This window comes from Dunckerocampus dactyliophorus, chromosome 2 (assembly GCF_027744805.1).
Source record: "Dunckerocampus dactyliophorus isolate RoL2022-P2 chromosome 2, RoL_Ddac_1.1, whole genome shotgun sequence".
Classification (NCBI taxonomy): domain Eukaryota; kingdom Metazoa; phylum Chordata; class Actinopteri; order Syngnathiformes; family Syngnathidae; genus Dunckerocampus; species Dunckerocampus dactyliophorus.
The window spans coordinates 3,679,422-3,706,618 of NC_072820.1; the positions used below are offsets into that span (position 1 = coordinate 3,679,422).

General features: G+C 41.2%; 1 protein-coding gene across 1 annotated transcript; it reads right to left on the reverse strand.

Moving 5' to 3' along the window:
* Nucleotides 1–88: 88 nt before the first annotated feature.
* On the reverse strand, nucleotides 89–26,755 carry ptbp2b (polypyrimidine tract binding protein 2b). The gene is made up of 17 exons (XM_054766935.1): nucleotides 26,662–26,755; nucleotides 25,986–26,007; nucleotides 25,715–25,766; nucleotides 20,886–21,049; nucleotides 19,099–19,170; nucleotides 18,946–19,017; nucleotides 18,704–18,862; nucleotides 16,490–16,600; nucleotides 14,810–14,975; nucleotides 14,498–14,575; nucleotides 13,086–13,198; nucleotides 7,144–7,177; nucleotides 3,930–4,022; nucleotides 2,876–2,992; nucleotides 2,703–2,802; nucleotides 2,189–2,266; nucleotides 89–2,091 (listed from the first exon to the last, which is right to left on the reverse strand). Exons 1-17 carry the CDS (start codon nucleotides 26,667–26,669, stop codon nucleotides 1,962–1,964), a joined length of 1,569 nt encoding a protein of 522 aa, XP_054622910.1. The 5' UTR covers nucleotides 26,670–26,755; the 3' UTR covers nucleotides 89–1,961.
* Nucleotides 26,756–27,197: the final 442 nt, after the last annotated feature.

The window sequence follows — 27,197 nt, forward strand, 5'->3', positions numbered from 1 at the left end:
ATTGACCAGCATCTGTAAGGGAATACTTGTATTTGTTCTAAAAACTCCTCTTTGAAATGAGTAGTAAGCAGTTGACAGCGAAGTCGGGTGACGAGGAAGAGCAGATACGTTTATTGACAGCTAAGATACAGAGGAGAGTTGAAAACATACAAGACACAAACGTACCTCAACTGTTGGTTAAAAGCAAATCATTTGTGCTAATGTGAAGCGTTATCACAAACTGAGCTCAAGTAAAAAAAACAACAAAAAAAAACGGTACAATCCCCGAAAATAAAACTTTCAACGCATCAGCGCAAAACGATCCAACAACAAAACACAGAAATGAGAGGTGAGCAGACTCCAGTCTCGACGATGAGCGGGGGTTGAGAAAAGCACGTTTTTATGCATTTACAATCTGTTTAATCAACAAGGAATCAAATAGAAACTAAAGGCACATGTACGTTGGACCAAACATGTCTCACAGGTGTTGTCAAAAAACGCTTTTACCACGTGTTGCTTTTTGTCGGAAAAGATTTTGAAGTAAATATCACACGTGGCTTTCTAGCTTTCATCTTCATTGTTTCTCAGAGGTGTCCAAACCTTTTCCACACAGAAAAAACTGAAGTATATTTGACATTCTTCAACTTTTGTTTACATGCAAAAACCAACGCAATGTAGGACAAAATGTGCTGTGCACTTAAATACGCACAAAAGCTACGTTACTCAGCGTTCAATTTCAGGATGAACCTAAAATGCACTTGTGTGTGTGTGTGTGTGAGTGTGTGTGTGTGTGTGTGTGTGTGTGTGTGTGAGTGTGTGTGAGACATCTGGGACTACCAGTGACTATCATTGAAACGCCCATAAAAATGTCTATTTTAGACACACTTTTCAATTGCCATTGTTCACTCGTAACACTATCCAGGTTTAAGCCAAAAATATGCCTCACACACTTATGAAACACATTTACAGTATAAAATGTACGCACACTCACCACTAATGAATGGAATGGAGTCACGGTGTAGCCTTTAGCCTGGTCGTCAGGCTAGCAGGTTAGAGAAGGCGTCTCTCCACGCCGCGTCTACATCATCACCACTGCTTTCCTGTTCCAGTGCCCGCACACGACGATGGCGCGTTCGAGGACCGCCGCACAAAGTGCGAAACCTCAACATTTAAAACAATGAGACAAAAACATTGTGGGCTTTTTCTAAGAGTAGCACACGCACGCTGTACATTTGAGCTGTATCATCACACATTTAGAAATTATTACCCACTTAGGCTGAATGACACGTGCTTTCTGCAGAAAATACAGCCTATTTTTGGAGGAAAAAAAAATCTTTTTTGGACCAAAAATCTGCAAATTTGCAGGGTCATGAGACGAAATGTGAACGTTCTCAGTGCATTTTATGTTCATCCTGAAATTCCAAATGAAATCCCATTATATATATATATATATATATATATATATATATATATATATATATATATATATATATATATATATCCCTTTTTGCGAGTAGTTGTTTAACTCAGCGTTGTGTTATAGGAGACAAAGTAAACCTTTTAACATGAGGTCATGTTTTCATTTTGTGCTGGGCCAATAAAAAATGAAAAAAAATAAAATAAAATCTTATAGGTTGAAGATAACACACTAACAGTATGACTGACAGGAAAATCAAAGCCCAGAAAGTAAAAATCCAAGGACAGAAGGCATCGAGTCTACTCAAGACAGCACTATGCACACACTCAGCACCCCCCCACTTACAACTGCAACAGCCGGGAGGAAGCAGGGCAGCTGCTGTTTTGTGGGTCACAACATAAGAACCTTAGCAAAGTGCCTCCTACCCGTCAAGAAACTGAAGAAACCTCCAACTGGACTGTTTGCACAGAAGAATGACGTTAGTGTGGTAAATCTCCCCCCCAGCAAAAGGGTTAGACAAGCGACCTCCTGGCTTAGTGTAGCGCTGCCGCGTTGGGTGTCGCCTTTAGATGGTGGACTTGGAGAAGGAAACTTTGAGATGGTGATTCCCGCCCATGTCGTAGTTGTGAAGATCTATGAGCACCTGGATGGCCTCCTCTACTGACGACATCTGGATCAAGGCCATCTTACGGTCCCTGGAGGAGGCGGTGGGGGGGAAGTGAAAAAGCAATATTACTACTATGAAATGAAGAAGAAGTTAGAAAGATTTCAATGTTCTTCAACGCTTCTTACTGAAAGAACTTAAAGGCCTTCACCGCACCCCCGCTGTTAGAGAACAGGAGACGCAGGTCCTCCTCTCCAATTCCCTCCCTGGACGGACACAGACACGGGGACACACACACACACACACACACACACACACAGTGAGGACACTGAAACTCTGAAATCAAACAAACTGAATAAAAAGACTTCATGTAAACTTCATGTAAAACTTCATGTAAAAAAACATCCCAACTATGCTTTTAAAACTTCCCTTTCAATTTGGTTGATCATTAAAATTCAAAAGAAGGTTTTAACTTTTTTGAGAGTGTTTAAACAAGAGAGAAATGCGAGAAAATGTTATTGCCTGTCTGACAAAAGTGTATAAAGTGTATGGTGAGGGGGTTTACAGTCTTAAAACACAGTCATTGAAAAAAAAAAAAAAATTGCGGATTTCACTTATTGCGGGCTATTTTGGGAACCTATCCCCCGCAATAAATGAGGGAACACTGTATACACAATGAATATAGAACTATATGATTTGTACCGGATATTGGAGAGATGAAGTGTCGCAGAAGGGGGGAAGATGTTCTGGAAGTTTTTGGATCCTGGTTTCTTAAAGCGATGCAGTGGAGAGCCAGAAAAATCTAAAGAAAAATGCTCATGTGAAGAACAACATGCATGATGTTCTTCCTATTTAGGAGACAATTGTGCTTTTACCTTTAGTTAGGAGTTGGTCATCCAGTCCTTCTCGGGGCAGAGCCACAGTTTGGTGTTTGGACAGCGTCACTCTCATCACTTTACCAAACACTTTCTGACCATTCAGGTGGCTCATGGCTGCAGAGAAACAAAGCATGATTTGATGTGGGCATCATATAAACAAAATGGCTCACTATGACCTCATTACCAGAAATAGGGTGCAAGGTATGGGATGCTCCCATCGATCAGCCACCGATTAGTATCGGCCGATTTCCATAAAAAAAACATGTGATCGGCATATGGCGATAAATGCCTTTCAAAGTCAATGACAAAAACCGTTCGCCATGTGGCGGCGACATGACAACACGACATGACATGAATGTGCATGTGCACTGTGTCACGTAGGGTGCCAACACCCGTATTGAGACAAGGGACGCACTTGGTCCTGTATCAACACGAGTCTGGAAAACCTCAAAGCTTCAGTTCGACAGCTGGACACACACGTCTGGAACACATTTGTCACAACACTCATGTGTGCGAGTTTATTTATGTCTTATTTTTCCTCTTATTATGTCTACTATATTGAGTAATGGGGTGTAAAGGTGACTTTAGGGGTGTTATTTCATGTTTAGAGGGCTCTAGTAATGTGAAAAAGTGTATTTAGAAGGTGGTAAACAGGATTTCTATGTCTTAAATGTCTTATTTTATTATGTCTACTACACTGTGTAATAGAGTGTATAAGGGACTATAGGGGTGTTATTTCATGTCTAGAGGGCTCGAGTAATGTTAAAAAGTGTAATTAGAAGGTGGTAAACAGGATTTCTGTGTCCTTTTTTATTATGTCTACTATATGGGTGCCATAAAACTCTAAACCATGTTTAGAGGGCTCTAGTAATGTTAAAAAGTGTATTTAGAAGGTGGTAAACAGGACTTCTATGCTCTTACTACTACTACTACTACTACTCCATTTACAAATGAGGAATCCTACTTCGTGGTCAGACCTGGCACCAATCAACCACTCCACGAGTGATTTCTGTATATGAACAAAACTGGCCAGAGCATCCTAAAAACTCACCCAGCTGAGCCTGGTTACCATCTGACAACTGGATTAGGGCGCTGTCCTTTTTGTTGTACAGGATCTTCACCCGCTGCACGTCACCATAGACACCTACAGGTAGGGAGAGGGACAGAGAGAGAGAGACAGAGAGGCGGACCGAGACAGGGAGAGAGAGACAGACAGAGAGAGAGAGAGAGAGCACAAGGTGGAGGAGAGGATGAGGACAGAAAAGACAGAGCAGGAGAGGAGGAGCCGACCAAGATAAAAGGAGAAGTGTGAAGGATGGAAGGAATTCAGTTAGTGCTAGAGAGACAAAGGTTAAGAAAGGACAGGATCTTCCCATTTGAGTGGATAACAATATTTTTACATTACGACTGTCAACCATGACATGTTTACAAACTGGATTTTTAAACAAAGCAAAATAAAACATAACATGACGAAAGATGAAAATGCTATTTTTTTATAGCACAGATGTAGTTTGGCCTAAAGCAGAAGAAGCTGCATAAGAATTTGTGTGAATGCAGAAATACAGCAGTCATTTGAGAGAGAACAAAACAAAGCAAAAAGTAGCGACTGGTTGACAGTCTTTAAGTTTAGAGCCTGGGCGGAAGATGATCCAACTGTACAGTTCCACTGCTCGCTGTGCTTGGAATGAATAATACTGCATACGTCAATGCACTCCATTTATACATCTTCAAAGTGTGACAAGTGAGAGTGAAAAGATATTGAGAGACTTAATGAGTCTTTTTAGCCAACACTACGGACTGTTGTGATCAACGCATCCATTCTGGTGGTGAGAACAAACACACAAATCGTCTGTGACGTGTTGGCGTCGACGCCATGACGAGTACAGTAACTTTTTTGCTTTATAAGTTGTTTAATTTGAAATGCTAATACTTTTGAATCAAATTGTCTATCGCAAAGAGATTTACATCGCTCGTTATTAAGTTACTCTTGGGTGTGAATTGCTCTTGTAGATAAATAAAGTATCAAAGTTATTATTAAAGACGCTCTCAGTGGCAAAGATGGGTTGAAATTGTAGAAAGTAATCTCTCACCGTCTCAGACGGTGAATCGCGGAAAACAGAAGGGGAAGGGGTGTTGCGGTATACTAATTTAGATCAAATCGCTACATGCATCTGATGTATAAAAAAATCTGCCAACATTAAGTACATACTGAATGTACGCATGCAGGCGTTCAATGTTCAAGAGCAGCACATTTCTCACAAGCTGGATATGATACATTACAAACATAAGAATTAAGGCAATTAAAAGCAGAAAATGGCACAAACAAAGTCATGTTTACATACTAGGGATGCTCCAATCAGGGTTTTATGCTGCCGATTCCGGGGACGTGATTTTTTTTTTTTTTTTTTTCCCCAAGGGACCCAGAATTCCTGGCTGCACCCCTGCTAAGTGAAATGTCATATCATATATACTAGGGATGTCCCAAACCTACAGTATCGGGACAAGCTGTCAATCCACTGTATTTTGAAGATCGTATAATATCTGCTTCTGCCACGAGATCGGGCCGATCCGGTTGCCATATAGCGTTGGTATCTGGGCAACACTCCAACATGGTAGGTGCGGTAATGCGCCTCAAACCTGGTTGCCACTCAACTGCCGCCACCCACAAGAAGAAGAAAACGCAACGCCACCATTCAGACATGTCCGCGGTGCACCATGGTGAAGTTAGTTTCATGTGGGACGTTGGCTATTCGCCTCCGTAGCTACAGTGGTATTTCCCCCCGTGGCCACCATTGGTCACTCTCCGGCCACCTCACTGGCCATCTAGACATTTCAGGTATCAAGTTATTGCCACCCCCTATGTGAGTAATGGTCTCACCTTGGCCACCCCTATCCCCCTCCAGGGTACGAGTTTGACACGTGCTCTAAAACTTCCAGAGGATGAGACACCTTCTTTCTCTTGGAGATGAATAAAATATCTATCATCTATCTTTGGCAAATCCAATGTCTTCCATCACTCAGAAAAGCTGCTCATCTCGTCTGATGAATTCAATTACTTTTTGGGTTATTAGCTTAGCTGTTTGACTGTCATACACATACGGCCGAGTGCTACCCACACGGCTGCGTTACCTGCCGTGACCGGGAGCATCCAAAACTCCCCATACTCCATTAATTGTTGTTCTTCATATGCTTTTAACGTGCTAGCCCCGCCAGGTATTATTTGTGGCAAGTGTTAGCAGATAACTTCGACACGGCAGACGTGATTGCTTTGTTTTGAAGGAAGTGGGAGGACTACACTGCATGAAAGGATCACTGCAGGATGCAATAGTGCTAGCCACAGGTGATCGGCTTTTGTGATTGGTGTGACCCGCATTTTATTGGCATATGCCGATCATATGATTTTTTACGGAAATAGTCCGATATCGATCCGAGCATCCCTATTTCATACATAATTTTTTTTAAATCCACAAGGATCCACGGCACTGTATGAATGAATATCTGTTGTGTGCTTAACGTATGTACATTGTATGCCAGCGCTATGGCAATGCATATTGTATTATGGCAAGTTTGAGTCCCAGGGAGGAACTGAATTTCCAGTTTGGGTTTTCAGCTGGAAATGTTTGGGAAAGCCTCGTAAAGACTACTTCGGATCAATCATATATTTAGGGGTGGGTCGTTCCTTTGTGCAAATGTGTTGCCAGAAAATAAATCCATGTCTCATTATATAATATTATGGCAGACAGTACAGGGCATGCCTCTCATCCATTCGGCTGTTGGGTTGGGGGCGTGGTTTGTGGTTGATGTTTTGGGCGCCAAAGAGGAGTTTCTTGTCTTGACATTCATTTTGTTTGCGGTTGAAGAAAAAAAAAGTCCTGCTTGAGCCCAACACTGCATGTTCTTATCAGCTGGATCACGTCGGGGTCACCAATTCATGTTCATGTTCAGGTTTTTACAGTGTTGTATTTGCACACAGTAAAGCATGTGAACGATGTGACGTGCACAGTGCGATTTAGGTGTCTTTGTTCTCAGCATGAAATAGATAAGATGACCAGCAGACCACCTCGTTCAAACTCTCATCTTCTAATGCTGACACAGCAGTGGATATTAACTCATCATCAGTGTACAACATGATAGAGGAAGATAGTTACAGTATATTGAGAGAGTTACAAGGAAAAAGAATGTCCACGATATCAGTGAAGAAAAAGTGGAGCAAACTGGATAAACAGAGAGAGATAAACAGAGTGAATAGTAGAGATTGAACATACCGAAGAGGGTAAAGAGACTTTGAGGCGTGACCATCTTTACAGAGAGAGACCGCAGAGTAGAGGACAGGAAGAGAAGCAGAGGAGGAAGAAGAGGAGAGACGAAGGTAGAGATCGGACCACCCAGCATTGGACGAGGGGGAGATGATGGTTTCCATGATGATGAGGGATTGGAGCAAAGATTGTTTGGGAAGGAGTCAAAAATGGCAAAAGTCAGGTTAGACCGGATTCCAAAAGGTTACAACGGGAACAGGGAAGAGAAATCAATGTACAAATTAAATAACGGGGTAAACATACAACATGAAAGAATGCGGGGTAATAAGGGGTTGGGGTAGGAAATGTGGGTGACAGGGGAGGAGCAAGGGAGGAAAGAAAGGAGGCAAGGGAAGGGGAAAAGGAGGAGAGGAGGACAAAAACCAAAGCAGAGGTCAGTAAACAGCATCAGTGGAACATCAGCCGAGTCTGAATGATTGCTGGACGGATTCCCAACACGCGCACACACACACACACACACACACACAGCACACACACACCCACCCACCCACAAACACACTCTGCTGGATGCACTCACCAGTGAAGGAAAAGGACACAGAAATGAACATAGCAGGAAATAAAAACATGAATGAAAGGTTTGTGGGATACAGATCAAACCAAAAGGGGGTCACCATTATGTCACTGGAATTCAGTATCAGGTGGTTGACTGGTGGATGATACAGTTATGACAAAAGAGCAAAAGGATAAACAACAACCTTGTTTTTGTCAAATATCACAAAGGCACCACAGCTCAATCTGCAAATTACAACTTGACAGCAAGCTGCCTGACTTTTTTTTTTTAATATATTTTTTTAAATATTACAAATTACAACGACATATAATATATATACACTGTATATATAAATAAAATCAACAGGTGGTCCTCTGTTTACGGCGTTCCGTGTTACGTTTTGTGCTCAAGAACGTGCGGCCATAAATGATTTTAAAAAGTTCTTTTGGTCCGTAAACATGAGACTCGCTTAAGAACTAGTTGGAGCGTACGCCAGTGGAAGAAAACACGCCCGCTCAGCCACACTGAGGAGGAGTAACTTCACTTATTGGTTAACTTTTTACACTTCATTATGTCTCCAGAGCAGCAGTGCGCCAAAGAAAAGGAAAGCCATCACCATGGAAGTGAAAATGAACATCATAAAAAGCTCAGAGAGAGGAGACATGCCCACCTAGGGTGGCTGCTCTTTTGGTCCCGACTGCTCAACTGTCCATTATTAAGGATAAAGATTATTGAACGCGGAAAAGGGTCACAGATTCTGTGCGCTGTTACAAGGAGATCTGGGAGGAGAAGACTAGTCTGGGACAGATAGAAAGGCCTGCAAGACAACCACAGGGATAAAAGTAAAGAGTTGTTCTCTTTTTATTAGTCTTCCATTTCACCCTCTCATTACTGTACAGTGGAACCTTGGTTAGCATCATTAATTCGCTCCAGAAGGTCCGACTAACCAAAACGGACATTAACCAAATCAATTTTTCCCATAAGAAATTATGTAAATCCAATTAATCCACTCTAGAAAGACAAAAATGTTAACACAACACATTTTTATAGTTTTGCAATGTGAATTACATATAAATGATGAATGTAAGGATAAACGAACATTCAAGGTTACCTTTACTTTCATTGAAGACATGATTGAAAACAGGAAGGTGGTGGTGGTTGATCTCGCTCTCTTGTGTCTTCAGGGACGGTAAAAGTAACCTTAAATGTTCATTTAGTCCTTTCGTTCATTGTTTACATGAATTTAGTATTGTTTTATGCATGTAAAACTATAATTGCAAAAATATAAACATGCGGTTTATGTTAACATTTTTGAGAGTCAACTGCTGATGACATCATAGATGAGGGATGCAACGTCCAGTTAGGGTTGCCATTTTGTTAGCCTTGTAGCTAGCTAATCGGATGCTAACAAGGAAGGATGTTTTGTGATGAAAAAATACATTAAGAACACTAACTCCGTGTACTAATAAAACAAAAAGACGAGCGCCATATTGTACGCTAACCGGAGAATGCACGTAAACGGGCAAAATTGTGGCGTAAATTTTCAACGTTAACCGAAAAACACGCTAACCAGGGTAGACGCTAACCGAGGTTCTGCTATATTTCATATGTCCTTCATGTGTGCTGTTCTTCTGGCTTACACTAAAACTCAGCTTCCTTCACAGTCTAAGAACGGAACTAGTTTGCTACCTGAGGACCACCTGTACTAATCAGTTTACAGATGTCTACGCTTATGCTGGTTGGACCTCCAATTTTGCAACCTGAGACGAGAGTTTAAAGAGAATTTAAACATAGTTTCAGTTAGGCCGTGCTGTTCCTGCACTAAATGTGAACGAGTTCAACTATATAGACAAAAGTATTTGGTCACAGTCCTGCTTGTTCATGCTGCCTGCGGGGCAGAAGGACTTCATCACGTGCTACAAATCGATGTGTAAACAAGACAGTTGTGTTTATGTGCAACTGTTGCTCACCGTTTAGGCCCTAATGCAGTGGTTTTCAACTGGCCTCATCCTGGGACCCACATTTTCCCCATGGTCATTAAGGTGTGAGCCACTTTTATAGACGTAAATGCATGCTAATTGAGTTTTACTTTTTTTTTAAAATTTAATTTAAACAAAACTACACAGAATTATATGCGCAAAATGTATTTCACAGCACAATATTAAGAGGACAGTCATCTTCAAAAAATATTAATACTAGAAAATTATAGTTATTCATATTTGTATATACCAAGCAAAAAGATGCCAATCAAAAATATATTTTCTAAATATTTGTATTTCAAAATAAAAATGAAATTACAATATAATTTAGCACATTACACAATACCAAATGAATTACATTAGTTTGAAGTAAAAAAATATTAATTTTGAAATATTTTTGAACATTTTAAAATAAAAATGCATCAAAGTATTTTATATAATTTTGTAATGTATATTATATTAAAATATTTCATGAAATTTGGTGATAGGTTGAATTTTTTTCTTGTGAAATACAAATATTTGGAAAATAAACATTTAAAATAAAAAACATAGTTCAGACTATCGGGAAAATTACAAGAAAATATATAAATATATAGTTTTGCAATTAAAGTAATTATTTTGAAAGAAATATTTGTAAAATTTGTTATTTTAAAATATAAATATTTTTAATTACATTAAATATTTTAATGTCATTTTCTGAAAATGTGAGGTATGCCTTTTATTATTATTTCATGTTATAGTTTAATTTGAAACTATTTCATTTATATTGTCTCTAATATCAAATACAAAATCCTAAAAATACATTTTGGTCTTGTCTGTGACCCACTCTCAATCAGTCAGAAATTGGACTAGACCCTTTCCCCCCTGAATCGGGATAAGGTAAAGTTAATCTGAGTATCATCAAGGCATTCTCGTCTTGACCTCTAGGTCATCACAAATGGTGATCCAGTAGGCTCTCTCTCTGGTCTATCACTGACCCCCACCAAATTTCAAATGTTAGAGAACGGCTTCTGAAAGTAGACGCCGTTTTGTTTTTTCCTTTTCACTGATCACATGGCCAAATACTTTTGTCAATATAATGTACCTTAATGGGACCGCAGATGTTTACATGGACTGAAGATGACTGAAAACCAATCCAACTCATCTATGAAGAATGGCCACACCACACGCAACCTGAGCACAAGGCTTCTTCTAACTAGGGTGGAACCTCTAAAGTCCAACGCCACTCAAGTTAAACAACCAAAGAAAAATACGGCTATCTTTTTCGCAAGGCTTACTCAAGGACTGCTACGCAAAGAACGTGAAATAACAATATACAGTAATCCCTTGTTTATGGCGGTTAATTTGTTCCAGACCCGAGTGCGATAAGTCAATTTCCGCAAAGTATTTCCTTATTTATAGATGAAATCATTTTCATGGTTTGAGTATCAAAAATCCGTTCACCCTCTCTCACAAACATGCTAATGGGACTGTCTGTGTGGCTTGTCATTACAACTTTATACAGTAGGTGGCATCATAACTGCTTCTGAAAAGGAAATTTGGGGGAATTTTGCCTATCATCCACAATCCTTATGCAAGACATGAATACACGTCTCTCTCTTTTCTGTGCCTTCTAAAGACATAAAAACAAGTAAATAGAGGCAGGTGATTAAAGCACGTAATGAGACACACCTGTGCCGCCTACAAAGGCCGCTATTAAAACGCCTCAAAAAGCTCCAACAAGATTTTATGGTTTTATGTCCATGCTGTGAGCATGTAGTAACAGGTACATTCATGATAACATGTAAAATGGCATTGTGAGCAAGTGCGTGGTGAAGCTAGTCGCTAGCCAGCTAGTAGCTAGCCAGTGTGATGTTGCGAGGTGTCACTACACCAGCGACGTAGTTCTTGGGCCACTGGATGCCTCGATGACAGCAAGTACGGGAGCCCATAGGCCTATATATATATATATTATATATACACATACACACACAGCGGTTTTCATTATAGGGAAAAACCTGATAGCGATATCAACCGATATTCCATTTTTATGGCAATATTGGGCCGATATTATCGGACATCCCTATTTTGTAAATATTTTTTACGTTGCTCGTTTTGTGAAAGCGAACAGTAAATTCACAAGAGTTACATTTATTGTTTATGGCAGGAGCCCTGACGAACTCCAGTCACAGAAAAGGGCCGTTTCCCAAGTAACGTCAGCACAGTCGGCCCTCTCAGCAAAAGCAGAGTAAACCAACGCTTGTCAAGGTAGCTGGTTGACTTCATTCAGTATATTTTTAATCAAAATAGTAGTTCATGCCAAATCACTGAAGACTGCTATGAAGGAACGCCTTTACAAGAAGCATTTGGCTTGAAAGTAAGGTATAAACACATTTTGGATGCTAGGACGCTATTCCTGATGCTATGCTACACAGGAAAAAGAAGACGACGTCAGACGAAATACACAATAAAAAAGGCTCTAAAGGCCCCTTTACGCTCTTGAAGGAACCGATTTAAAACCATAATTGAAAGATAAGCAACTCCAAGGTAATTTACACTTACCATTCTGTTTGAAGCTGACCAATCTTCATCTCCATCGAACACCTCTGCATCAGACACGCTAGTTTCATTGTCTGTGGTTGATGTTTCTTCCTCCTCAAAAACTATTGACACATCGCTGAAATCTTCGCTATAATGACTGTAAGCATCCTGTCTCGTATACCGCCATGTTCGTTTACTTATGAGGGTCGACCGCGCTGACGTCACTTGGGAAACGCCCCTTTTCTGCCACGGCAGCTCGTCACAGCTCCCGCCATGAGCAACTAATGTAATTTTTGTGAATTTACCATTCGCTTTCACAAAACCAACAACACACAACATTTTTTACACTGGATGTTCAAACCCAACATTAAAATGTGCAGCTACTTACGGTTTTAAGACATATCGCCAATATTTCCTGAGAAAAAAAACCTATGACATCTACCGGAACAGACTGCATTGGACCTGAGAGGTTCCACTGTACATGCAAGAAATGCCACTTATACTGTCATTAGTCACTAGGGGGCAGTGGTCACAGCACATTGCCACATGGAGACAGAAATGTGAAAAGCACCACTCCACTGTAAAGATGCTCCCAGTAGCCAAGATGGGTTGAAGTCGTAGAAAGAAATAGTCTCAGACAGTGAAATGCGGAAAACAGAACAGGAAGGGGTGTTGGAGTATACTAATGTATATCAAATCGCTACATGTAGTTGATGTACAGAAAATGTGACATTATTAGGAACATATGTATGCAGGTGTTCAAAGAAAAGCATATTTCTCTGAAGTTGAAGTGAACAATAACATATTGGTTGTTGAGATGATACATACTAACATTCTGTGCTAGGTTACATTATCACAGTAAATGAGTGCCAGCAGTAAAGTTAAGTATGTGCTTAGTGTACCTCTTCATTCAGGTTGGATGCCAACAGGACTCCTGACACTCCGGACCCCGACAGAGCGACACGTCCTGCAGCAGCAGCCGCGGCAGCAGCGGCGCTCAGAGGGCTAATGGCCCCTGTATGCAAACACAAGAACACACAAAGCTCTTCAACATGTCAAACACCACTATAAAATTATGACAAAAATGCCTGGAAGGTTTGTTTTTCTTGCAAAATTAAGACAACGTCACTGAAATATTCATATTTCGAATTTTACAACTTCACTATCACGGTTTTTCAAAAATATTTTATTATTCCATCCTGTTTCGTGGTTGAATATAGCCTATTGCTTATCCAAACAGTCATATATAAGCAAATGTTACTTTCTTTGCCTAAATGAAGCATTTTCAAGCATAAAAATGACAAAATTAAGTAAAATACAAATATAAGGCATTTAAATACACGTTCAATGATGAACTGTAGTCTCTATACCGGTCACTAGGTGTCAGTAGCGTTACTGTAATTTTTGGCGAGTGATACAAGAATCAGACTCGATCCCCAGAACAACGGGCTTTTATTGCAGCTTTCAACTGTCTCACAACAGGCACAATAACCCCTAATAAAAGTCCAAATAAAAACACAGAATAATTTAGCAGCTGTTACCCACACAAAGCAGAAACTCAACTGACGTCACTTCCTGCCCATCTGTTTCACGTGCTGTACAAAAGACATTTACAGTAACACACGAGCAAGTATTTTTAATGTTTTAAATGTCTATTTTCTTTTATTATGTCTACTGTATTGGCTATTACAAGTGTAAAGCTGACTATAGGGGTGTAACTTCATGTCTTGAAGGCTCGGATTACAGTATGTTAAAAAAATGCTGTAACTACAAAAACATTCCATTTACAAATAAGGAATCCTACTTCGCTAAAATGATCACTTATCGCGGTCGGGTGAGGAACCAAATAACTGCCATAAATGAGGGATTACTGTATAACAATTAGAGGTGCAATGACACAATGCAATTTACTTTTTTTCCCCCTTTAGAAGGGTTTGCATGGAAATGGCCACTAAACATTCAATGGGGACTTTTACTGTATGTGTATGCATTTTACCACCGAGTTAATTTTTCCACAATTTGGATAATGAAGATGAAAAATGCAGTTTTGCATGCAGCTTGAGGCGCCATAACTGAGCCGCCTGCAGGGATTTCATCTTTGCTGCGGAGGAGCAACAGCGAATCAAGAGGGGACCATTGATGTCAGCTGACTGATTCCATGTGACGGTTATGACTTGGGTTACAGTATCGTTCTCAAACCAAGACCACTGTGCATGCACTGTTGCACCACCAATAACAATATTGTGCATATACTTGACACACAGACATAATCATACAGCTTTATGTATTTATCTGTGTACAAAAATGTATGTACCTGCACCCTGCGAGAGGGAAAGAGATGATGAATAACCTGCCGCACTGGAGTACGAAGCCAGCGCTCCAGATGGGGTACCTACAAGAGAATCATATCTACAATTACACCAACAAATATTCAAATACATAGACTGTTGGAATATTCAATACACAATATTCCTGTCTCTGATGCTTCCTGGACGCCCCACTGGCAAGGTGTTCAGGGCAGGCTAATCCTGGGGGAGGAATGAATGAGCCTGCTGTGTCAATGCCTACGCCATATGTGATGTGGGATAAAGCAGATACTGTACATACACTATGCTGTTGTATTTACCCAACAAAGAATGATCCTTGTTTGACTCTCCATCTCCGGTAGGTAGGTCAGGTCGGGTGTAATCTCGACTCTTGTCGTTGTTGTACTTGACATTGAGGTTCACCAGCTTACTGAAATCGATCCTCAGAGTACAGCAAGAATTATAAATGTTCTGTCCATCAAGAGACTGGGAAGGAAGAGGTGAAAAGTGAATAGGATTATAGTTGTATGAACCTTGCAAACAAAAAAAGTTACATGTAAAAAAAACAGTTTCTACTAGAGATGCACTTTTTTTTTTTTCCAAACAAATATCGACAACTTGGCGCCTCTCAATATCGATATGGTACCAATAACCAAAAACTTTTTTTATATCTACTTTTTTCAAAGTTACATTTAAGTGTAGTTTGTGCACACCTGGAGGTAAGAAGGACTGGAACAAATTAGGATTTGACCAGCTGTACCTGTTGATTTGTCTTAATCAAATATCCTGACATTAATACTACCGCATCACTACACTATCAGGAAAATCAGAGAACTAGAGTATAGAGAAGAGGAAGCCACCTGCTGTGGCCCAGCAAGGTGCACTGTATTCTGGCACACGCTCCGAGCAGCAGCCATGGAGGTCTCTGGCAAACCTTTTGCACTTTACAAACGCCGCGCCGCTGGCGTTTCAGGTGGCGGATAAGGTTTTATTGTGTGCTCGATGGTTCCCCCCACCCATCGTGAAGCATTTGGTACAATTAGCACGCGAAATGTCTTCCTCGGAAAGTAACTGTTTGTTTACAAGTGAGTTCAGGGGAAGTTACGACAGGCTGTTAACGTCACAGGCGGGAGAAAAAAGCAGCGCTTGATTTGCTCACCCGCACAGTACAGGTAATCTCGCCTCATTGGAGCATTTTTTTTTTAATTATTGGTTATCGGAGCCATCTTCAATCTTGTCAGATTTATCAGTATGATGTCATAATTCCCTCATATCGGCCCGATAATTATCGCTCCCTTAATTATCATGCACCCCTAGCTCCTACCGAGAAAAAAAAAAAAAAAAACAGTTAAGATATTTTACAGTATTCAGTTGCTAAATGTCCAAGGTTTTGGGCAGTCAAAAAAAGAAAACCAAGCATATCATGACGGAGCCAGAAATGTGTAGTTTAGACCAGTGGTTCTCAACTGGTGGGTCGGGACCCAAAAGTGGGTCACAGAGCCATTTTCAGTGGATTGCGAGTCTTTGGCTGGGATTTTCCTTTTTTTTTTTTTTTTTAAATAATGTAATGACCTAGTGTCTGTAAATGCACCTCACACTCTTCTCTGCGCATTAGCTTGCTCCGCCACCATGAGGTGCATGCCATGTTTCTGGACGACTGTCAAGCTTGAGTGAGGGAGGAAGGACATCAAGTGGAGACTCAACGTACCGTCCGTCCGACACACAGTTGCAGATATCTGCTGGAGAAGTGTGCGCCATAAAGAAACTGCGTCTCAGTGCTGCAGCTCATGCTGCACTGCAAACAGTCCCTTCAAATATAAGACATATGAGAAGTTTGAGTTGAAAAATTCCCACAATTTTTCATTGAGGGGTGATGTGGTGGCTCTCAGCCAAACCATTAGAGAACCACTGGTGTAGACGTTAAATATCTTCAAAACAATTGCAGCCCTTAAAAGGAGTAGCGTGGATGGTGTTTTAGTGAGCCTTTCATCACATCCTACCACTTTAGCCTGCTGCGCGTTGGTGGGATCGCTGAACTGCAGAAGTGCTTGAAACTGGTTGTTCTTGGTGAAGGTGATTATCTTCATGACAGTCCCAAATTTACTGAAAATCTGGGGGGAGGGAGAAACAATCATAAAAAAACCAACAATTTAGGGCTGGCATTGCAATGAAAATCTATGACTAAACACTAGTAAAGTCTCATCAAATGAAATCTATATACTGATCTCCTTGAGTGGTCAATGAAGCCATGACTTGCATTTTGTTGATATCCAAACTATACTGTAGATGCCCTTTTTTTGAGGATGTTACTCCGAGATCAGACCAGGAGTAATTGAGAACCCATAAAAATGTCTGGGCTTTGCTGCTGTGTCTAGGCACTACTGTATTTAAGTGAGTTCATTTTGCTTGAGCTTGACATTTATACACTTACCACAACACAAAACAGGAAGCCAAACACCTACCTCACTCATGGTGCGACCGAACACACACAACTGGCACGTGGGAAACACAACGTAACTGCGCCACAATGACTATGCGGGTATCCAAATAAAACGCTTACAAACTAATATACATGCAAAACAATACAGCCGTCGGTCGCCACATCACGGTTGGAATTTCGCAGCTTCACTCTATCGTGGCTTTTCAAAAATGTATTAATAAACGATGGCTGTTTTTCGTAGTTGAACACGGCCTATTATTGGGAGATAAAAAGGTTTGAGCAAATATTCTTGCCCTAAATCAAGCATTTTCAAGCATAAAAATGGCAAAATGAACTAAAATATAAATATAAGCCATTCAAAAGACATGGTATGCAGTGTAATACACTATCCGTGACTTGTTGTGTGCGCCTGGGTAACTTCCCTGGACAGGGCCTGGGAAGTGATGCGTGTGTGACATCAGCTAGCTCGAGTTGACAGTAGCTGAGTGCTAGCAGCAGTTTAGCAGTGTAGAGAGTGGCCTACAGCAGCTCCTGTGTGAATGTTCACTGCATGTGTTTTCTGCTTGTTAATAAAGCCATTGAAGTGCCTCGTCAGTCTATCCTTACTCTACACTGGTCACGAGGTGTCAGTAACGTTACGTTGATGCGATCACAGGTTGTCACACGCTGTCAACGTGCGAGTCCATGTTATGTCTTTTTTATGTCTAAGATGTCATTAATTCATTCATTTTCTATGCCGCTTGTCTTCGTTAGGGTTGTGGGGGTATGCTGGAGCCTATCCCATCTGACTTTGGGCGAAAGGGGGGTACACCGTGGACTGGTCACCAGCCAATCACAGGGCACATATGTACAAACAACCGATCACACTCATTCACATCTCTTGACTGTGTGGCCAACATGCTAACCACAAGGCCCCCGTGTGGCCTCTAAGATGTCATATTTTCCATTATTATGCCTACTATATTGGGTAATATGAGTGTAAAGGGGAATATAGGGTTGTTATTTCATGTATTGTGGGCTCTAATAATGTTAAATAGCATATTTAGAAAGTTGTAAACAGGTTTTCTCTGCTCTGTGAAAATATTCTATTTATGAATAAGGAATCATACTTCACAAAAATTCATTTATCACGATCGGGTCTGGAACCTATTAACCGCCATAAATGAAGAATGACTGTACTATTTTATACAAAATTCATTTGCGGGTAAGTTCCTGTTGGAGATGTTTGTGCATGGGCAACCCAGCATGCCTTGTGGGTTGCCTTAGTAGTTGCACTAGTAGTATTAGTATATATTTTGTATTAGTTTTTTGTTCCACAAGTGTTAACTGTTATTTTGGCTGTACCGTGAGTGAGGTAGGCATTTGGGTTAATAAGCAGTTGGTTGTTGGTTTGTGATGTGTGAGAAAGGGTGTCACTGTCAAGCTGATTCACTGCAAATACTCATTTTTTTACAGAAGGGCAGGAGTTCCCGCAAACAAAAACAATGTCTTCACCAGAAATTCCACAAATTTGCGGGGTTGTGAACACTGCATCGCCATTAAGCGGGAATGAACTGTATATGCTAGCTTTTTATTTGTTTTAAAACAAAGTTGGTGGTTATTTCCTCCTCCTCCTTCTCATTCAAGCAGTACTAAGTTTGTATTTCACAGTCTAAAAGCAATTCATTATTGACTGTAATAAAGTATGTTCAGTCTAGACAAGCACTGCTCTATTCTTCACCGAAGAGGTTCTCTTTGCGGCTGAGAACATCATGGCTGAAACATGCCAAATTACCTGCTGCAGAACATCGAGAGTGACAGGATAGAACATGTTGTCGATTATAATGCGCAGGACGGGGCTGGGAGGTGGTGTGAGGTCCAAGATGCCGGGGTCAGATGATGGAGAACTTCCATCCTGAACTGCCGAGACAGCCTGCAGCACCGCCTGGGCTCTCTGGGAGAAGATAAAAACCAAAGTGAGATTACGCCTGGTTATTCTGAAGGTAAACACGGTTTCAATCCCAACAAAGTCAACACCTGGTTTAGAGCAGAATCGGTCTTCAGTTCCTTATGGTTGGAGTACTGGATAAAGATGGGACTATTCCTGACCTAAAAACGATAAGAACAATTGATTTCGGTCTGCATTGCTTGCAGATGATGATGTCTGAGAGGGCCTGAGGCATTTCGGACCTGTGGTGTAACGGCTGAGTAGTAGTTCACCATCGTAATGGCAGCTTCCTCTGTGCTGAGCTCCAGGAATGCCTTGGAGAAAATGTGAGTTTAGAGAATCAGAAATCAATTCCAGGACATCATGAGCATATCGTAAGAAAATGTGATGACAGCGTGACTATAGCACATTCGCCATTCAGCATTCATGGACTGGCAAATTTGCACATTTTTGGTCAAATTTTACGAATTAAAACACCTCATTCGCCATACGTTAGTAGTAGTTTACAAATACGTGATAATACAGTGTTCCCTCGCTACATCGCGGTTCACCTTACGCGGATATGCAATTCTGCATAGTTTGTTTTAACAGCATATGAACTCTTGTGTTCTTTTGGTGTATTAGAGCGATGTATTGGTGCTCTGTTGTATGTGTTTGTTATTGTATTTACTACGGCTACCAGGAGAGGGTGTTGTATACTCATTTGAGAGTAAATGTCATCCACCTCGTCAGCCGGCTAAATATAGAGCCACAACAGTCTTCATTGGCTACGGGAGAACCCGCTCATTGTGTTCTGCGTTCTGATTGGCTGTAGACCATTGTCAATCAATGTCCTTTGTGCAGCACTGCCTGTTTCCTGTTTGGTTGCGATCGTAGTTGTATGATCGCTAGGGCGCCATTATGGGATACTGTAAATGAATCTTCGGTTCGTGGAGGACTACGGAGGTGTAGTAAAATGCTAAAACAGGAGCAATATGTTTTAACAAGGATACAAAAACCCTTCAGCCGAACGGCGCCGGGAGGAAAACACGTCAGAAAAGTGTATCCGTGAGTCACTTAATTTCTTGTGTCCAAGAGATTGATCATTAAAATTCAAACCAAGTTTAAACAGAGTGTTTAAACAAGAGAGAAATTTGAGAAAATGTTAATGCCTGCCCGAGAAAAGTGTATAGTGAGGGCTTTTATAGCCTTAAATCATATAATATAATATGCAAACAAGTAAAGTTGCAATTATTGCTGCCGGAATGGAATTACTAACTGAGTCACGAAAGTTTCTTTGTCTATTTAATATTGGCTATCAAGGCTACGTATGATGTCCAATTCGGATTTCTTGTTCAAATCTGACTTTTTACATGGTCGTTCATATTACCAAAGAAATGGGACTTGTCAATGTGAACGCAAATGTATAAACTGTGCGTGTTAAAAAGCCTGTAACAGACATCTCTGCCCTCCAAGCATAATGTCCTCGTAAAAGTGATGTCGGTTGTCCATTCACATGTCATTTGTAAGTATGTTTGCAATATTTTGTGCATGTAAAACCATAATTGTCTATAAAAATGCGTTCTGTGCTAACATTTTTGTGTGTCTGGAACAAATTAATTGGATTTACATTAGTTTCTATGGGAAAATTTGCTTTGGTTAGAGTCTGTGTTGGTTTGAGTCAGACCTTCTGGAACGCATTAGTGACACTAACCAAGGCACCACTGTACTTGAAATGTGTTCGTAAGTGCATGAGGCATATTTAGGGATTAAACCTAGATTGTGTCGTGAGTGAACAATGGCAACTGAAGAGAAAAGGGGAGGGTTCTAGAACAGTCACTTTTTGGCAAATGTTGATCCAAAATTAGAGGAGAATGTCAAGCTAGCAGGAGAATTGGAGGGGAAGTCAAAATACACATTTTTAAAGGGTGTGTCAATTAGCTGCAGTTTTTCCACCACTTACTGGTGGTCCTGGAAGGTAACCCCCGCGAAAAGCAGGGATCTACTGCATAAGGAACAGTCAGTAACTGTATGAAATTGTGTTGCTTACCTGGTTTTTCCCCTTCAACATCAGTATGTTGGTAACTTTTCCAAAGGGTAGGCCCAATGCAATGACTTCTGTCTCTGATACTTCACTGGGGAGTTTCCTAATATGGAGAACTCTGGACGGAGGCGACTCATCCAGACGCTGTTTTTTACTGTCGCTGCCGTTTGCTGAAAACACAAACACACACGCACTTAAACCAAAAGCAGTCTTAAGTTGGGCTGCACACACAAAAAAAAAAACATAAAAAAAAAAATAACACCTCGCAATCTCGATTCACAGACCTGGTGATACATATTTAAAGATAATGCTTTGTGTTATTAGTAGGGTTAGGCATCGTTTGAATTGGAGCCATTCCGGTACCGATTCCTCGTTTCCATTCCGCGAATCGAATTAAGAGGCATGATGATAAAAGGTTTGCACGGTTTAAAATGAGGGTGGTAACCAAGAGTTCTTTTTGGATGAAATGTCTGAGCTTCTCCATGAATTGTGTACATCTGAATTCAAAACTGAAACTGGCAAAATCCAACAGAATGCGTACCAGGAAAGTAACAAAGCGAATTCAAGTGTCAAAATGTGTTCCTTGAAAAAAAATAAAAATAAAAAGGCAGATCTGGATTCTACTCTAAATGACAAGAACTTTTTAAAATTTTACTTCACTCTCCGCGGCCCTCAGGGTCACTTTTTGTCCTTTCAGGTAGGTTTTTGCTAATTTTGTTGCTCATAATTTTGGTTATATTATGGCATGGCATACGGCATGAATTTTCCCAACAAGGATTTTTGTCATGAAAAGAAAAAACAAAATCAAATTTGTTCGTAGGTCAACCAGATACTGGTGGCAAATTTTAACCATAAATACGACAAATTGGGCAGTTTTTCAACAAAATGAAACCGTGACATTAGAGAATGTATGATTGTGTAATGCATTGAAACATTTTAGTTATAATGGAAGTCAATTGGACTTTTTGCCCTTTCAGGACCTCAAAGGGTACTAAATTCAGACTGACACTGCACAAAAAAACAAACAAAAAAAACAAAAACAAAAGGATCAAAATCTATTTTATTACTAATCTTAAGTATATTTATGCCTGATCTTTAAAAAAAGAAAAAAATCCCTAGCCCCGTACAGTGCTAAAATGTATTATATGAAAAAAAATCACTTGGGTTTTTTTCTTCAAAATAAAAATTATTTAATCAAACGGGCATTTAAAGAGTTAAAAAAAAATACATGTGGCATTTTTGACTCAGACCGAATTTGATTTTTTTTTTTTTTTTTTTTTTAAATCCAAAAATATGTTTTTATAGCAGTTTTGGGAGGAGACAATTGTGTCCACTGGGGACCTCGAAGGGTAGTAAATTAAAAAGGAACCCCTGAGGGTTAAAGGGGCCCTATCCTGATCATTTCAGGGGCTTTTAAAATATTATTAGATCCCAGTGGGGCATTATAGTACTTTATTTTAAGAAAATACTTGTGAACAGGGTAAATCTGCATCTTGGCAATCTCGATTTCCAAGCAAGAAAATCGTGCTTCACATTTTTTGCAGAACCGTGCATCCTTATAATAAAGAGCCGGCATTTGATGAACTCACACAATGTACACATTTTACTTGCACTTCTTTATCAGCCTGCTGTGGTTTGAAACACGGTCAGCCAGGTGTGTCACCAGCTCTCGTGCTACGAGATCTCGCGAGTTTGAGCCGTGACGATATTTCCATTTACAGAGGAAGCTCTCTCGCTTGAAGAGGGTAACCAGAAGTCAGACAGAATCAGATTGAGCGCTGCTGTGAATGATAATACAGGTACATGTAATATGAAAGTGGCAGTGCCCCAGTGCAGGATTGGAAGTACACTTTTTGGGGGGGAATTTTGCCCATTATACACAATCCTTATGTGAAACATGACCACACGTCTTTCTATTTTCTGCACTTTCTAAAGAGGGAAAAACAGCTAGCATGTGGGAGCTAACAATGCACATAATGGGACACACCGACAAAGTCCTAAAAAAGCCTCCAAGTAAGGCCAACAATGTCGTATTTACATAAGTGAGCTGTACATAAAGAAAGCCACAGTGACACTTGTTGTTATAACAGCTAACACCAAGAACTATCTTTGTGGCGTCGTGACACAGCGCCTCACGCCACTACCGAGCGCTAACGGGTCCACTCCAAAACAATGCAATAGGACACCGATGTGTACTGACTGGGAAACAACAACAAGCAGATGAACAACTAGGAACAGACAACCAAATGATGTGTAAAGTATTAGCCCACATGCCCTGTTTTGTTTCTACACGGCTAAATGGACATCATCTAATGTCACATTGTCACGGTGACTTATGGGCGCCACACACGGGAAGCGACGTCGCCTCTACTCCATTCGTTTTCAACGCAACCTGCGCGACAGGGCGATCATCGCGAGTCACCGTCCAGCCAAGCGATGCGCAAAATTCGTGCGCGTGAAAGTTTGTGCTCGTGCATGCCATCGTGCACACGCTGGCTTGCGACGCGACCCTAGAAGGTTGAAAAATGTTCAACTTTCATCGCTGTCGCCCAGACGAGGACCAATCAGCGGGATTTTCATTGATCCACCAATGAGCGGACAGGATGCTAATCAGTACATTCTCCCGCGTAAACATGGAGGGGAAAAAAAAAAGATTTCCTGAAGTTATTTGACATTTAAAATAAAAAAACAAAATGAATATAGAGATATAAAGAAAAAAAGCAGCTGCACGGGAACTTGTTGGCGCCAGAGTAAACATGCCGGGTAAGTTTACATAAATTTACAGATATTTAAGTACGTTTATCTTCAACACTAGCAGGATCCGGTACTGGCAAGAGTACTCAACACCGCTTTTTACCCTCTACTTTGTTACCCACAAACTCCCTCCACATCTGACAGCCAATCAAAACTGTGGGAGATTCGTAATTCGCTCTGGATGGGAACGGGTCGCTGGTCACAGCCGTTTGTCGCCTCCCGTGTGCAGGGTTTGCTACGCGTTGGCCATGAATTCCGCCAATCGCAGTTGGTTGTTGCCTCCCGTTTTTGTGGCGCCCATTACTCCACAGACAGTTGTCCGTCTACTCCAGCTGGTCTGGGGCGTCTTTTCCACTTAATTTTGAGTACCACTGCAGGGTTTGCTAGCGCTAACAATTCTTGTGATGCAATCTCTTGGAGCGATGTCCTCCTCGCCATACACACCAAGCCTTCCCATCCGTGGTAACACTGATGCCACTCAATGCAGCAAAAACACTCCATTTCTGTCGGCATGCCTTGGCAAGCTCCACGTTTACACCACCGAGTCATGCTAGTGTAATGACTTGCGCCCCCCCCCACATTCAGGGGTCTTTACATTCAGTCTCAAAAAGATAAGGTTTTGGATCCTCATCTGTCCAAAGCGGCAGCTCTCACAAAGCCTGCCATGATTAGTAGTAGCACAATGCGCTTGTCTAAAAAAAAAAAAAAAAAAATAGCGAGGACCGGAGCACAAAGGACATGTTAGCTCTGTGTCTTATAAACTTAATGTGTCTTCCAAATCTGTTTTTAACGGGCCTCCAGCTCCCCAACTAAGATTTCCATCTCAGTTTCGGTGAAGTTCCGCTTCTTCGTCTTCGGCTTCTCAGCAACCGTGATTCCGAAGAACCGAGCGCAATGCAATCAAGGGTCGTTAAATATGGAGGCCGCATTCATGAGCCACTTTGCATTGACCATTTATGGCGAACTGAAGGGGTGCAGAGGGCGTGACGTGGGGTGGAGTGGGGCGTACGCACATTTGGACAGCAGCTGAGGCACAAATTGCGTGAATGTGTGCGTACGCCACTTTTTTGTTTTGTTTTTTTTAGGTCTGAATGTTTTTGTCTGTATGCACATTTTGGGTTTCTGGCATACAAATGATGTCATTTTCGCACCCACGCCCCCTCGAGCGGTCCTTTTAATGCGGAAAATTCACGCTCCGCGCACCTCCAAATTTAAACTACGCGGACGGAGACATGCGGAGAAAAACGGCAGACGAGCAGGAGATCCTTGCAGATGAAGTACAGAAATACCGGCAGTTATGAGTCAGCCTCCCCTGACACAGAGTAGTTTACGCATAAAGAAACACTGAAACAAGTTGTGCTTTAAGTCAAGTTGTTCATTTTCGTTTGCTGTGTTCAGCATGCCTTTAGTAAGCACATTCCCCTGCCGGGGTACAAGTCCCTGCGGTGGGAAGAATGACGAGCTGCGATTGCGGCACTCCTATTAAGAGGGCGCGTGGACCACTCTCTCTTCCTTTTCTGTCGCAGCAGCAAATAAATACAAGGCAATTCCTCTTCTTGAAGAAGTAGACACGCAAGTGTCGCCGTGTTGGAAGTCAAGTAAACAATGGCAAACTTCTTTCGCTCTAGTTTAGTACTGTGGTAGACGCGTGTTTTCGATAAACTGCCCCCTGCAATTTGGGAGCAGACGCAGCACGGAGGATAAAGTCGCACACGGTCTCTCGAGCGGATGCCCGCGCAGTGATATAGCCGCTTTAAGAGAGAGTTACCTCCGCTGAACAGGCAAGCCCGGCTTTACTCTCAACATAGCTCGCCAACCCACTAAACTCGTTTCGCAGTATACCCCTTTGGTCTCGAATAATGTTGCCAATAATATTGTTTACATAATAATCTGGGGGACAATCAACGTTTCAAAATGCACCCACAAAATGCACCCACACTCCGTTAAATGAAAAAGCCTGAATTTTTTAAATTCAGTTTTCTCGTGGACCCACTGCATCATGTCAGGTGACACCCCTACCGTCAGCTGAGCAAATGATTTCAGTGTTCACCATCAATGATTACAAATGAGGTTCTGCTTACCAGTCATGGAGTTCGGGCTGCTACCGTACATGCTGAGCTCATCTGAGCCTCTCTGGAAAATAAAAACGGAACATAAAAATAAGTTTGCTTGAAGACAAGCACGTTTGCATGTGATTTATGGGGTTTGTGCTTTTGGGTGGTTTCTGTGTTTGGACTTTGCGGTCGGCCACCGTAATGTGTCAAAAGGAAAGAAAGAAAATCCCTCTGCCCACCATTATTATTATTATTATGTAGTAGTACAAAACCATTCGAGAGTAAAACATTAACTTACCTTCACACCAACTGCAACATCACTGCCAACGAACAGAATGCATGGATAGTGAAGAGAGATGACAATTCAGATACAATTAAACATTTGAGTTACAACAGCAGTCGCAACATAATTAGAGATGTGGGGGAAAGACAGCATACGATCAGCAGCAATAATTTAGTAAATTAAGCATTCTTCGAGCTTGAACTTGCAAATGCACTAATGTAGGCCATGTCTGTCTTATTCCTAACATGTTATCGATGCGACAATTGACAACCTGCACATGTACAATGACATTACTTCTCAATATCGACGTAGCATGTTAACAGTCTGCTAATCTTCCCAATTGAATTGTGCATCTATCAGGTTAGCGTGCGAACGTGATTGTAGTTGCTGGACAGTGTTACTGTTACCGGAACCCCCACCGTTCTAGCGGGTGTCGACGTTGCAACAACGGCAGAACGATGAGTAAATCATACTTTAGTGGATGCCTTTGTTGCAAATACGACAACCGACATTCATTATTAGTGCTAGCGAGCTGGCGCCAGGTCCTTTGTACGGTATCAGCATACGGTTTACAGCTCAGCTAACGGCTAACATGACGGAGACAAATGGTGGGAGCTTCACTCCCGTCATGAATGCATTTTTCGGAAGACACAATTCAGACATGCGCGTCCACAATTAAGGCGAAATATACCCGTCCATTGCAGCTCTTTGTCCTCTTCTGTGTGAAGCTCCCTCAAGCACAACGCCCGAACAACTGGGAGCCAACAGGACAGGGAGCTCACTACCGCCACCTTTTGCTTGGGAGGAGCACCAGTGATGTGCGACATCACCGATTTCTACGGAATAAAATTTAGGCGAGTATCGGCAATACCGACCCGATTCCGATACTTTGTGCAAATTCGCCTAATGTGTCTGGTACATAAAACAAAATTAGTGTATTTAATGTCATAGCATAAACAATACAATACATTAAATTGTTAAATAAATAATTTAATTTAAGTCATTTCCTTATTTTAAACCCTGAATATATTGAGGGATGATTTTCAGGAGTGATTTGCAACATCTCTTTCTTTTCCTTTCGGCTTTTCCCTTCAGGGGTCGCCACAGCGAATCAATTGCCTCGATCTAACCTTGTCTTCTGCATCCTCTTCTCTCACACCAACTACCTTCATGTCCTCTTTCACTACATCCATAAACCTCCTCTTTGGTCTTCCTCTAGGCCTCCTG

Coding starts and splice junctions, on each gene's coding strand:
- ptbp2b (XM_054766935.1), bottom strand. Junction 2,803..2,875: donor TGACCAACTCCTAACTAAAG/GTAAAAGCACAA, acceptor ATTTTTCTTTAG/ATTTTTCTGGCTCTCCACTG. Junction 2,267..2,702: donor CTTCATCTCTCCAATATCCG/GTACAAATCATA, acceptor GTGTCCGTCCAG/GGAGGGAATTGGAGAGGAGG.